Below are 13,376 nucleotides of genomic sequence, written 5' to 3' on the forward strand. Positions count from 1 at the left end.
TGCATATTACTACATTAATTTATCCTGAGGTTGTTTATAGAAAGTTATGTACCGGTATTACCATTGTAACTGAGGGAACGTGCTACCCTAGTTATCAGTTATTGCCAGTTCACTCCTGAAGATATTCAGTAGATCAAACCTGGAATAAAAATAGTCGAATTTTAAAAAACCAGCCAATCTTAATCAGTGACAAAGCTGTCATCTTTCATCTTGTTTATTCATCTCATCTTTGCCTTCAAAATACGCCACCCACCCTGATATGTGGGTGCCATAAGAATATCTCTATATCTTTTGGCAAACCACAAAGCTACTGGAAATAATTTAAATAGTTTTGTTAAGATAAGTAAAAGGATAGGAATATGACAAGGAATAATAAAACCACATATAATCGGTATAACTCGGTCCCTCGTAAGGACATTTACTGAGGCACACAGCATTCGCGTGCTGACTCGACACAACCGTGCTCCCCTCAAACACAACAGAAACGGTTCCTTGCTGTATTCGTGATAAATCTACTTATATTCATAAAATCACAATTTAACTGTTTTATGTTGGTGAATTCATTTGAGTTTTACAAACAATTTGTAGTTGCTACACAAACTCATCTTTTCTAAGTCTCTACACATTTTACTATGGAAAATATTGTTTGACAGATTTTTTTTAAAGATTCACAGTAAAATGAGCAAATGAATTGTCACACAAAAAGCATGGAAACCTTTGAAATAAATCAAACAGATGAGATTTCAAATTCGCAAATATAAAAAGCACAAACACAACAGGAAACCACAGTATGAAACTAAATGCTTTCAGTAGTACCAACAAAATTGCACAAACTTTAAAATTAACATCAATTTGGTACCGTGATTCTAAGACTATGGTAGATAACTATGTACAATAGACACACAGCTGCTGGCTTACCCGAATAGTTATTGACTTTGTAATTGAGTTTAACTGTATCAATTATATTCTTTTTCCATCCCAGTTTCAAGAACTTGAAATATATTAGATTGCCTGTGTTCCCGAGAACACAAACATCTTACCTACTCAAGAACACAGGCAACAACAAAGGTATCAATGTGTGATTTAATTACGTTAAAAAAATTAATTACATTGTCCCAGAGGCTTTGACTAATAAGTACTCAAGATGAGGAATCTTACACGTGTGTTGAAAATGTAATAATCTTAAATTTATAGATTTAACTATTTGTAAGGAAATCAATTCCTAACCTGTAAATAACCACTTTTGTAAGCCAGCAATTTAAATTAATAGATATCTCTTACAATAGTTATTTGTGTAACTAGTGGTGAAAGTGGCACTTTGCTGCACACGAGAGCAATGTTGTTGTTGTTCAATGTGTTACTGAGCAATGTTTGTTGGAATGATCTCGAGTGCAGCAAAGGCCTTTTTCACTCGTGTTACACATTATATTTTTCCTACAGTCACTATAAAGCATATAAATAATTAGTCTTTCAAACACTATACAACACGTTTTTAGGTTCAGCTGGTAACACAAATGGTGCCCTAGAGAAAGTAGTACCCGAGGTCCGTATCACTCCGCTATTTTTCCTCGGCAAGAAATGTGCTCCGCGTTTTGAAAATATAGTTCCGTATGTTTTTTGTAATTTGAAGTGGTTTCAAATTACAAAAAAATACTAAAAAATGCTTTAAAGGTATTTTCTTGTTTATTAAGATCGTAGGAATGTTTTCAAAACGTTTAAAAGAAAAGTCCAGAAAGTTCAGAAATGCCGAAACTATAAACACAAAATGACAGGTTAAATCGTAGGTATAATAGTCAATCAGCTGCTCATAGTATTATTATCTTTAAGTGTTGCCAACCTATTTCCAAGCGTACACGGATTACGTGCATAATAAAACCACGCTGTTTTGTGTTGTTTCGTTGGAATCCTGATGTGCGGCAAAGTATAAACCGTACGGCAAAGTATAAATATGCAGCAATTAGCAGCTTTCTGTACTATAAACAGTACAGGGAAGCCTACTTTGTTGGGTGACTGTAGGAAAAATACTTTTAAGCTTTTGATTTGGCCCTTTCTGGCAACACTTTGGAATATACAAAGATGACTTGATAATATGAATGTACAAGATGGAATGTATTCATAGTTAAAATCATCAAAAATATCAAACCAAGATATCAGAAGATAGAATTTGAGGTTATGTTTAAACATTGAATAATATGAGCCTTGGTCAACGAGGTATTAGTTTGGTGTTTGCAAATGTTCCATCAACTCTGAATTAGTTATGCCTGATTGTAGCAATTATATTTTTTTCAAACCACGTTAAACTATTTTCAGGTTAACAATGAAAAAATAAATGCATATCATATCAATATTAAGAATAATCTTTGTATTTGGTATATGAAATTCCAAATAAAGTCATCATTTAGAACTTATAAGTTGAACTCCAAAATATTAGCGTTATTATTGGCAGGTACCTATCTAAGCAATAAAATATTATATACATCGTATGTTTAAAAATTACAATTAAAAACATTACATTTAAATAACTCTGAAATTTTTAACATTAAGCCTATTATTTTCAACTGTACAAAGTAATTTCATTAAATTAACAGTGTTTTGTAGAATAAAATCTGAATAAGTGGATAAAATACAACAATTTATAGACACCTATAAATATATAACAGTTAAAACTCTTGATTTTAGTACCTATCTTGATTCATTATCATGCACAAAAATTAACATGATTATCAAAAATATGGTTTAAAAACAAAATACTATATACATTCTTCATAGTTAAAATGGCTACTATCTACTTAATTAATTAATACTCTTTTCATTTTAAACAATTAGAAAACTATAAATTTTAAAATGACCTCATACAGTATATTTTGAAATAATGAATGTGATAATGTATTTTTAATATTAAATAATAAATTAAAATGTTGAATGATATTATCATTATTTTTGTAGTGTTTTTATCATTAATATTGTTAGGAACATATTACAGTCATAGTATACTGTTCTTTATAAACAAAGAAGCTTCTAAATACTTATTCATGGCCAGGGCCACTGCCAAGAAAGGAAGCAAAACCCAAAATCTTGGAACTTACTAATTACAATTTTTAGAAATAAAGGGTGTAAATTACATCATGTTATATTGCAAAATTCATTTCATGTTTTTGAAATTCGCCCAAGCTTCTGAAAATTATAGTTCTTTAGAGTAGACAATTCAATAAGTCTATTACTGTAATAATATTCTTTATAAATCTTTGTTAGTTTCTTTATACTTGTAACAAAAACCTTTAATGAATGAATAAATGCATGCACTCACTATTACTATTACTATTACTTATTTCCGGTATTTAGGTTTTTATTACCTTTAATACACCAAAAATTAAACATCACAATCCTGAATTTTCCTTAGTAGCTCTGGCCATGAATATATTTTTTATTACAAATTTATTTATTTTTATATAAAAATATTTCACGTTTTTTTAATTCTATAGTTAACAAGCTTCAATTCTGTTAAGATGACTGCAACTCCGGTACAGCTCAATATTTAAGTACATGTATGGTATAATACAATTAAAAAATTCCAATGAAATTTTGTTAAATGTTAAACTTTGTAAACATACTAAAAAAGTTCAATTTTAAAAATCTAACTTTAATTATAAAGTTAAAACTAATGTTTTATCTCATACAGTAATAATTTAATGGTACGAAAAAAATAAAGTTAAAAACAGTCATCCGCAACATTTGAAAGATGAGTCTTGAAACTTCTAATCATTTAAATTAGTTTTATTCTTAGCATAAAGTACACAGCCAACAATTGGTTATTGCAATAAAAAGACAAAACTATGATTTAAAATAATTTTTACACACAATCTTGAGCAATTTTAAAATTAAACTAACTACTGAAAAGTGCAAAGTAAATTTCACATAATCAATCAAGATCTTCATAAACACCAATATAAATATATCAAATTCTTATACGAGTCTAATAAAATAAATAAACTACCGATTTCACTGTGCAAGTCCATAATTTTCTACTCTACATTTTTATCCCAAAATATATCGCAATCTGGAATACATAAATATATTATTTTCATCTATCAACAAATATATAAAATATTATCTTAAAATAGATCTCGATATATTAAAATTCAACTAGATTTAAAACGAAGATGGATGGAAGAATTGAGTTTGGTTTCAAATTGTCAAGCACACCAACACTAGGCACCAACTTGAACCCTTCCTGAAACAACAAAACACGTAGTAAGCACTAAGATGATAAATAACATAAACTCTGTCGATGAAAAAGTACTCTCAAACACCAAGTTAACAAAAGCACAATTTTTGTAGCAAAGTGATTTTGTAATGAATTAATCTATCCATGGCTATTTAATTTTTACAATCAGTAATTGTATTTTGTTGTTTTATGTTGTACCAAGTTAGTGTTAAGTATTTATACATGAAGATGAAATTCGGGTATATAACCTTAAAGAAGATAACCTGAAAGTGTTATAATTACTCCAAATACTTGTCACAAGCACAGAATCTTTGCTTGTATATGTTGGGTCTTGGATATTCCAAGCCCAAATATTGCTTCAGATTCTGTAAAGTTGTTTATCACTACAAGTAGAGCCTTCTGTCAAAAAATATCTGTACATTATTTTTTTAATGTTTTTTTGCTACATGATTTTTAAGTTTACAATATATACTAATATAATACAATAGCCTATTCTCATAAATATTGACTGATTGAATAGAATATTACATTTGTAAGTTTTTAAATGGAACATTTGTACAAGAATATTAGCTGGTTTTTGTGTCTTCATTATTCTTAGGTAATTTCTGCATGGTTGACGTATGATACATATATAGTTTTTTTTCTTAAATCCGTAGAACTATTTTATTTCACAGTTGCAACAGCATATTATGTGCTGCTCGTTACTATGTTAACTATATAAGCAAATTTTATTTCAAGAGTCTACTGCTTTGCGTTAGGAATATTTTCCTGAACAATTACCTGTAGTCCAGGCAAAGATTTCCCTGCTTTGTACATTGTAGGGGAAGACTAGCGGTTTTCCTCCCTGCACCTGAAAAATACACATTAACTTAAGTGACTTTTTCAACATTTAACCTCATTATAAAAAAGATTCATCACATAAAAAATGTGACTTATTAAGATGCTTACAAAAAATAAAATAAATAAACTATATGAATTTTTAAACAAAGTGCACATAAATTTAAACCTAATTTTTGAAACCGAGTCATCAAACAAATTCCAGCATTAGACCTACTTACTTGACAACATTAAACTGAGTTATGATGTTAAATACCCATCTGTTTTATGAATCATTTATCATCATCAGTAGTTGTATGAACATTTGGTATGTACTGGTGATTAGGAACAATATTTTGAACAAATATATAAACTCACCTATATTTACAATGGTTGAGACACTCAAATCATCTACTTGGCACTTCTTGAATGTGGTGATAAATTCTGGAACAAAAATATTATAAATCACTTACAGAACAGTTTAACTCTTGAGATATTCGTTACATATTAAAATGTGGATGAAAAGTTGAGGCATTGTTAAAGAGTTTATCACGTTTGAATGGCTAGTAAACCGACAAACACAGGGAACAATTAATTATTTCATTGCTATATATATATATATTTGTTTTATTTGGATAAGTTTACTGTGAACCTATTTTCACATGACCTTGTCAAGCACTCTCAGTTTGTTGAAAGTCAATTTGATAATTTAGTGGATCCCTAACAAAAATGACAGCTATCAAAATAATCATTGACTTATCATAGCACTTGGAAGGTAATCATTCAAATCGAACTGTGTCGTAAAGACTAGTTTTATCAGTTTCAGTGAATCAAATAGCTTGACACAAAATGGTTGTAGGTAGAACTAGAAACTTATCTCAAGTGATATAAAAGCCATTTGGTCTGCTTCCTTAGCCATTATCTTCAAAAACTCCCCGTGTAAACAGTGGGATTTTTGTTGATAAATAGAGGGGAAATACTGAACTTGAAAGTTATCAAACTGGCAAATATTCAACTTTATCTGAAAATATTGTCACTTTTGTAAGACAATTTTATTATGTGACTGATATGATGAAAAACTCCATAAAATCATTTAAAAAATACCACATTTGTTAGTTTCTAACCTCTAAGTACAAAATCAATAATTTATTTCTGAACACTTGCTTCTGAATTCGAACAAAAACCATTTATATAAAGATGAAATCTACAAAAACCATTTTTATCACGAGAAATGGCAAGAAACCAGTCTTGTCTGTGCGGTGGTAAAAGCTGTGAAGTACTATTAGAGTAAAGTCACATGGACGGCAAACCAGTTGTGACCGCAGGTCTCGAACCACCGACAATGCTTGTCTTAGACACTACTGCTGAGTGATAACCAAAAAAACATTTTGTGACGAGTATTCAAATATACTGTACTAATCTTGTTTATTGTTTTTTTGTAAATTATCTTGTTTGTTGCCAACATAAGACTATCTATTGCTGGACTTAGAAGTGTACATGCTGTGCTATGATGGCCTATAACTTATGCAGCTAACTCGCAACATCACAGTCCCTTGCAATCGGTTGTTTTTTAAACCCCCTTGCGTTAAAAACCTTGTTTGCCCCCTGCGATCACAGAAACATTTATTGTCATCCTCCTTGATCGTAGCAAAATATTGATCTTCTCCCATGGTCAACTAATTTAATATGCTTCATATTCACACATTTATTTTAAATGCCCAATGTACATTTAATATGATCCTCGGATAATCCAACATTTTACTGTTCCGACCACAGTCCCGCCCCCGTAGATTACATATTAACAGGTTTGTACTGTACTGTTTATTGCTGGACTTACATGTGTGCGTGCTATGATGGCCTGTAACTTATGCAGCTGACTGACAAGAGAACAGTTTGTGTCTTCTAAGCTGTTGATCTTCTTTCGATATTCCGAGTTCTCAGAAGACAGCAACTCTACTTTCCTCTCCAGAGCGTCCATATACTCCTTCTTCTTGCGTCTACTCTCTTGTGCACTTATCTGAAATATCAGTCCCATTTGTTAGCTCTGCATGAGAAAAGTGAAAAGATTGCTCAAAGCCATATTGCAAGGAGATTAATAATATATTTCATCACTAAGGCCTAAAGTGACTCTTTTTGACCCGAGGTCAAGTTTTACGATGGAGGCGAAGCTGATGTCGGAAAATGAGCAAAGATTAAAAAGACACTTTTTGCCCGTTTCGTTTGGTGAACTATATTTTTTGTCATATTGCATACTTAATTAACAAACTAAGCTAGAAAACGAAATAATTTTTATGTTAAGATAACCTCTCAAAACGACATCCAGCTTCTTTTCAATTCTGCTAATGTAAATAAGCAGTTGTTTAGCAAGTGATTCAATCATTTTGTCTATTACGATTATGTTACAGTACATTATACCATCGATACGTCAAGCGATCGACAACAATAGGCTAACACCTTACCTAATAAATCAACCGATAAATAATTTTGATCAATACGATTGCCACAGTCAAAATTTACAATTGTTTACAACAGCTGATTTTTACTCCCTAGAGATTAAAAATGATTTTTACTCCCTAGAGACTAAAAATGATTTTTACTCCCTAGAGACTAAAAATGATTTTTACTCCCTAGAGAGTAAAAATACTACTCTGCAACATATACATTAAAAATGGCTGTTTTTGCTGCAGTATGATGAAAAATCAATTTCCGGTCACTGTGGGCAATCTAATAAGCATTTTATCTCGGCATACAATTGAAGGATTATCCCTTTAATAATTAATTTATCCCTAAAATTGGAAAAAAGGCACTTTTTTGTGGCATCTTTTTCGAGTATACATTTCTCTTGTGTGCAGCAAAGGAACTTTGCACTTGTGTTACACATTATATTTTTCCTACAGTTACTATATAAAGCATAGAAATAATTAGACTTTGAAACACTAAACAACACGCTTTAGATTAGGTTAAATCCAAGCGAAATGGGAAACACTGCACCAGCTGATCGTAGTAATAGTATCTTTAAAGTATTGCCAATCTATTTCCAAGCTGTACAGATTACGTGCATAATAAAAGCACGCTGTTTTGTGTTATTTGGTTGGAATACTGGTGTGCAGCAAAAAAGATTGTGGCAATTAGCAACTTTCTGTACTAAAATCAGTTCAAGGAAGCCCGCTTAGTCAGGTGACTGTACGAAAATTACTATTGTTTATCTAGTGTCAGTTAACTGTTACCTTATTTTTAATTTTTCTCCTAATCTTCTTGAGAGACTTTTCCTCAGCTTTAGTGAGGGGTAGGCGAGTGGGAATGGGGTAGCCCTCGGCTAGTAACGTGCGCTTTTCTTCTTCCGTTAGAAGTAACACACCCGTAGACCCCTTCTGTAAGAAAAAATAGTTGCATATCAAATTGTTGTAAAATTAGTACGGTAGAAAATAAAACTGTAACTCAATGCATGTGAATGATGGGTACAATTCAACAACTAGTCCCATTCGTAACACAAAGATGAACTGACCACAGGGTAAATAATAATAGCGTTACGCATGCCTATTTTTACAAAATTTTCCCTTAAATTTATGAGCACAAACTCTTAAAAAAACAAAGTTTCTGGTGGGTACACACAATAATCAAAAAGTAGCAAAACACCTGATTCATGAGAGGTAAACTTGTGAAAAATCCACCAATCTACAGAGGAAACTTGCTTGAGAGAGGACGTGCACTTTCAACTCTAGACGTATGTTGTGCTGGAAATATACTCCTGACAAGGAAGAAAGAGGCCGAGCGGAAATTCCTATCACTCAGGGCACAAGGTCTTCATCCACCGTGTGTTTTGTAATACATGATTGCGAGGGGGTGGAGGGTTGGACTTTGCGCTATACACCAACGACTAGTTCTAGACACCACAAGTGTACCACTGGATGTTTCCTCTGTATCTTACTTCTCTGTGACCAATCCCATTCATCAACTTCTATTTGAATGTCATTCACCATTCTTCCATCTTAGGCGTACCTTTCTTATCAAGCTTTACCAGACTAGTAAATTCTACACAAGATGTGCAAAACCCTAATTGAGACAGAATCCAAACACTACAATTACAGTGCTGTCTTCTAGCTAGGCAACGAATAAAACCTCTTCGACTCCTTTGAAATCAGACAACAATGGCATTGGACCTCTCAGGTTGCAGCACCTGACAACTGTTGTATGTGAGTGGGAGATTGGTTATGGTACTCTTCATTGTCAATGTACCAGCTTAAATAGTTATTAACAAGTGTAAAGTCTACTCACAGGTTGACTGCTGATGAGGGGAGTCTGTATTGGTTGTCGTGTAGACGTTGTCGAGTGGTGGTTGGAGGCAGACAGAAACAGTCTGCGCGCAGGGGAGGAGGGGTGTGAGTGAGAGGGTGACACGTTGCCTTCACTGTCACTAGACGTCGACGAGGGAGGTGTTGGCGGCAGAGAAAACCCTGTAACAGACGACACAGATAAAACAAACGATTCCAGACATATAATCATGTCATGGGGCTGAGTTTTGAGTTTCCCAAGAAAGGATGAGGGTTTGAAGGCCATCCCCCTGGAAAAATTGTTATTTTTAAAGCCGTTTGGTGACTTTATAAGGCAATTTTAAACGTTTAGTACTGTGTCCAAAAACCTCTGTTATGTTTTAAACCAAAATGTATGTTCAAATTTATTTTTTCAGGGTCCAATGGGAGGGGGGCTTTAGCCACTATAGCCCCCCCCCCCTTTGAACCACCACTGGGTGTGATATATCTTTGACTATTGATAAACTAGACATTTTATTTCCGTGTTAAAGATGTCACTAACTATAGAATCAAAATGAATGCACCAACAGAGTACCCTGGTATAGATTATTGATTGATTTTGAATCACGTTTTAACTTTTTAACCAAGTCAAACTAATGGGACAACTTGTTGTATTGTAAGCTATAGCATCTTTTCTCACATCAACTACCACAGTATGTGAGTGGCTCATCCAACTATCCATAGATTCATATGGATGTAATTACTAATTCAATATTCAAAGTGTTAATAGTGGATTTTACTTTTGACTCAAAGAAAGTCTAACTGTTTGTGTAAGAGTCTCAGAAGAGAGCTGAATTAAGGGAAGGTTACATTGGTTAGTAAGTGACATGGATGGTATTATATTAGTCTGGAGATTGGTGCACTGAAGGCTCAAATTCATGCGCTAGCCAATAACAATTGCACTCGATTTTGTCATAACATTATAAGCAGTAGTGGTGTTGGTCATAAATTTTCCTGTGCAGGAATGTTCATCATTGTCGTAGGAAAAATATTGGTCGCTTATCAATAAATAGGTTCTATGAGGACAGCAGAGTGGCCGTCCCCTTGTGTTCCCGCTCCATTATACTATTAATAAGCAATGTTAAGGGCCATCTAAAAGGTATATTCCCATTGAGAAGAAAAAGTACAGGTGTTAGGCAAGGATAGCTCTTTTTCTCTGTTGGGTCTTCTTCCCTGCATTTGAAAGTTTGAACTTATAATTTTTAAGAAACCGATAAGAGTGAAAACTCTTGATGGTCTATCATGTCATAAAATTTCTGTTGGACCACCATCGCTGTGGCTTAGAACAAGGGTTTTTACGATTCAAACTAAGCGATTCTACGAGTTAGAAAATTCCTAATTATGGCTAATGTAATAGTGGCCTAATTGATGGGACGTTTGACGCCTTGGATGAAGTTTTGAACATAACATTCAAAAGACCTCTAATGTGTACAAAATGGATAATAATGAATCCTTAAACAATCTGAGTGATTCTTTATACACAACCATAATGACCTGCTCAACCAACGCGTGTTGTCAGTATGTTAACCAATAAACAGCAGAACGTAGCACAAGGTTAGCAATCTGTAACAGGCAGCTGACATGTTCAGACGTGTTTGGGAAAGTGTTAACATGCTTGTCTGTCAACGTTAGTGTCATTTGCTCTCATGTTATAGCTCGACTTGTAAACATTCCATGTAAATGGGTTTTGTTACAAAATTGTTTTCATTTCTTTCTGTTGTCGGTCCAAGCTTGTTTAAGAGAATACATTTAATGCACCTTTACATGCAGGAAAGTTTAAATGGGTACCTTTTTTGTTGCATATTTAATTGCTTTAGTTAATACTTAAAATATATAATTTGTTTTATATTGCTTGGAATGAATTCTCCTCAAAACACGTGTCATTGTGTAATTTTAGTGACATGAAACTGAAAGTTATATTTGAAAATAGTCCAAAATACACAATAATTTACCATTTACCTTTTGGTTGTCAAAAATAGTAGATACAACCTTGCATTGCATCAACCTTTACTACTGTTGGTCACACCTATATTAGGCTATATCATAATACGATTACTTAATAGAAAGAATTCACATGAACCCTTGAAGCAGTTGATTGTTCAAGTTTAGAAATTTAAAATATTTGAGCTTGAATGTGCTACAACATAAATGTTTCAGTGAGCCAGGTCCATCAGCATGATTTGATACTGATATTACTTATTGATATACTACAAACTTTGTTGTTTGATTAAATACAGAATTACAAATAAGTTCAAATAAGTATATAAATCAAATCAATTGTAATATTTACCTGAATTTTGAGGTTCCAGCTTGATGCTGAGGGTAGGTACAACCATGTGACTGAGGCTAGACCTGGTCATCAGTACAGCTGTAGGCTGCTTCAGCAAACTTTGACCTGACTGTACAGTAACACAATTTCTATTAGCACAGAACATGCAGGCAAGAAATAATAATGTGATTTCTGTTTAAAGATGGGCCGCAGCCAGGAAAGAGCGCAGAAAGGAAAGTAATAGCGCTAGGGCTACATTACGCGGTATACAGAAGGAAAATTTCTCTTTCGGGAGTCTGCACTAGCACTAGCTGAACAATTCTCAACCTTTTTTAACCCCTACTGGTCACACCCTGTGGCTGCCCACATTCAAGCTTTTTATTTCTATGATTTAGGTTTTTAATCGCTACACAAAATCTCACTTAAATTCATCAACAAATTATTACAGAAAAGAACAAGAAAATCAAATAAATCTTATTTTTAATGGCTTTGAAAATGTTATAGGCCTACTTATCTGTACGATTTAAGGAGCTGATGTCCTACCTTGAGTTTGTGTTGTTCATGGTGTATCCTGTGTGTGTGCCGATGTATCAGCGCGGGGGCAGGCGGGGCTGGTGAGGCGGGACAGGATGACATCGGACTGTCTGGTTCACTGAGAGGTTCATCTTTGATGATGATCTCAGTCTCTGGTTCAGTCTCTACATCGGAGTCTGCCTCGGAATGCCTCACTTCACTTCTGTCTCGCCTCTGTAGCTTCATGGGTGGGAAACACTCGTCCTCTGTGTCTGTGAAATAAGCAGAAAACCCTGGGTTAAAACTTCGGTGGGTTTGCAAAGAACGGCCTAGAGGCCACCAACATATGGAACATATGGAAGAAAGTTGCCCAATACCGCTAAATTAATTGTAGCACAAGTAGATAAAAAAAGAGAGTACAATATTATAATACCCCCGCCGCAGCAAACCTTCCGTCTAAGCGAATTTCCATTTGGCCGAATTGATTTTCAATTGATCTATTTAAATAACATTAGGTTTAACGAGTACCTAGGTTTGCTGCTACAAGGAAACTAATAAAGTAGTGTGTTATTAGTAAAATATTGATAGCTTACTATAAAATAAATAAATTTGCCAAGTTTGATCAAAATATATCCATAAACAAGCAAACTACAACATTTTACAATATTCTCCATAAGAATAACTTGGGAATTTTAAATTTACTATTTTTTTAGTTTTCTTCGTAACCAATAACCGTACAAAAACACTTTGATATACTGAATTGTTTGTTTTTTTAAGCTCTTTAAGAAGGTTTAGAGGAAAATTGGGGAAATTTTGTGTTTTGAGGGTAAAAAGTGAGAAAACCCCATAAAACCCCCCATAAAACCCTGTTCCCATGGTCCGATCATGCTGGATCGCGAACTCATTCAAGTTTATCCCGCCTTACACCTTCAAACCAAATTTCATCAAAATCGGAAAAAAATTACTCAAGTTATCGTGTTCACGGACACATATATATATATATAAATCTATATATATATATACATATATAAAAATTTGAACGAATGGTGTTTTTGGCCTCTGGGGACATTAAAATGAAAAAGTAAATCGGTCCCGGGCCTAAGTCTTACCATGAGACCTACGGTAATAGCTACTTCCCTATAGGGAAATTCGCTAAATAGCTACTTCCCTATAGGGAAATTCGCTAATACTTCCCTATAGGGAAATTCGCTAAAAAGTTTACATTTCTTTAGATTTTTACTGT

General features: G+C 33.5%; 1 protein-coding gene across 2 annotated transcripts in view; it reads right to left on the reverse strand.

Annotated features, from left to right (window-relative positions):
* Positions 1-385: 385 nt before the first annotated feature.
* The window catches only part of LOC128986112 (cyclic AMP response element-binding protein A), a 94,424-nt gene continuing 81,433 nt past the window's right edge, over positions 386-13,376 (reverse strand). For both annotated transcript variants that reach the window (XM_054406255.1, XM_054406256.1), the window contains exons 3-10: positions 12,164-12,405; positions 11,642-11,750; positions 9,317-9,495; positions 8,269-8,412; positions 6,879-7,058; positions 5,420-5,485; positions 5,006-5,075; positions 386-4,231 (exon numbers count right to left, since the gene is read on the reverse strand). In XM_054406255.1, the coding sequence (XP_054262230.1) occupies positions 5,453-5,485; positions 6,879-7,058; positions 8,269-8,412; positions 9,317-9,495; positions 11,642-11,750; positions 12,164-12,405 (887 nt within the window). In that variant the 3' untranslated portion in view covers positions 386-4,231; positions 5,006-5,075; positions 5,420-5,452. The remainder of the gene's footprint in view (positions 4,232-5,005; positions 5,076-5,419; positions 5,486-6,878; positions 7,059-8,268; positions 8,413-9,316; positions 9,496-11,641; positions 11,751-12,163; positions 12,406-13,376) is intronic.

Source organism: Macrosteles quadrilineatus, unplaced genomic scaffold (assembly GCF_028750875.1).
Source record: "Macrosteles quadrilineatus isolate MER2022 unplaced genomic scaffold, UCM_ALF_1.0 Scaffold_2__2_contigs__length_208266976, whole genome shotgun sequence".
Taxonomy (NCBI): domain Eukaryota; kingdom Metazoa; phylum Arthropoda; class Insecta; order Hemiptera; family Cicadellidae; genus Macrosteles; species Macrosteles quadrilineatus.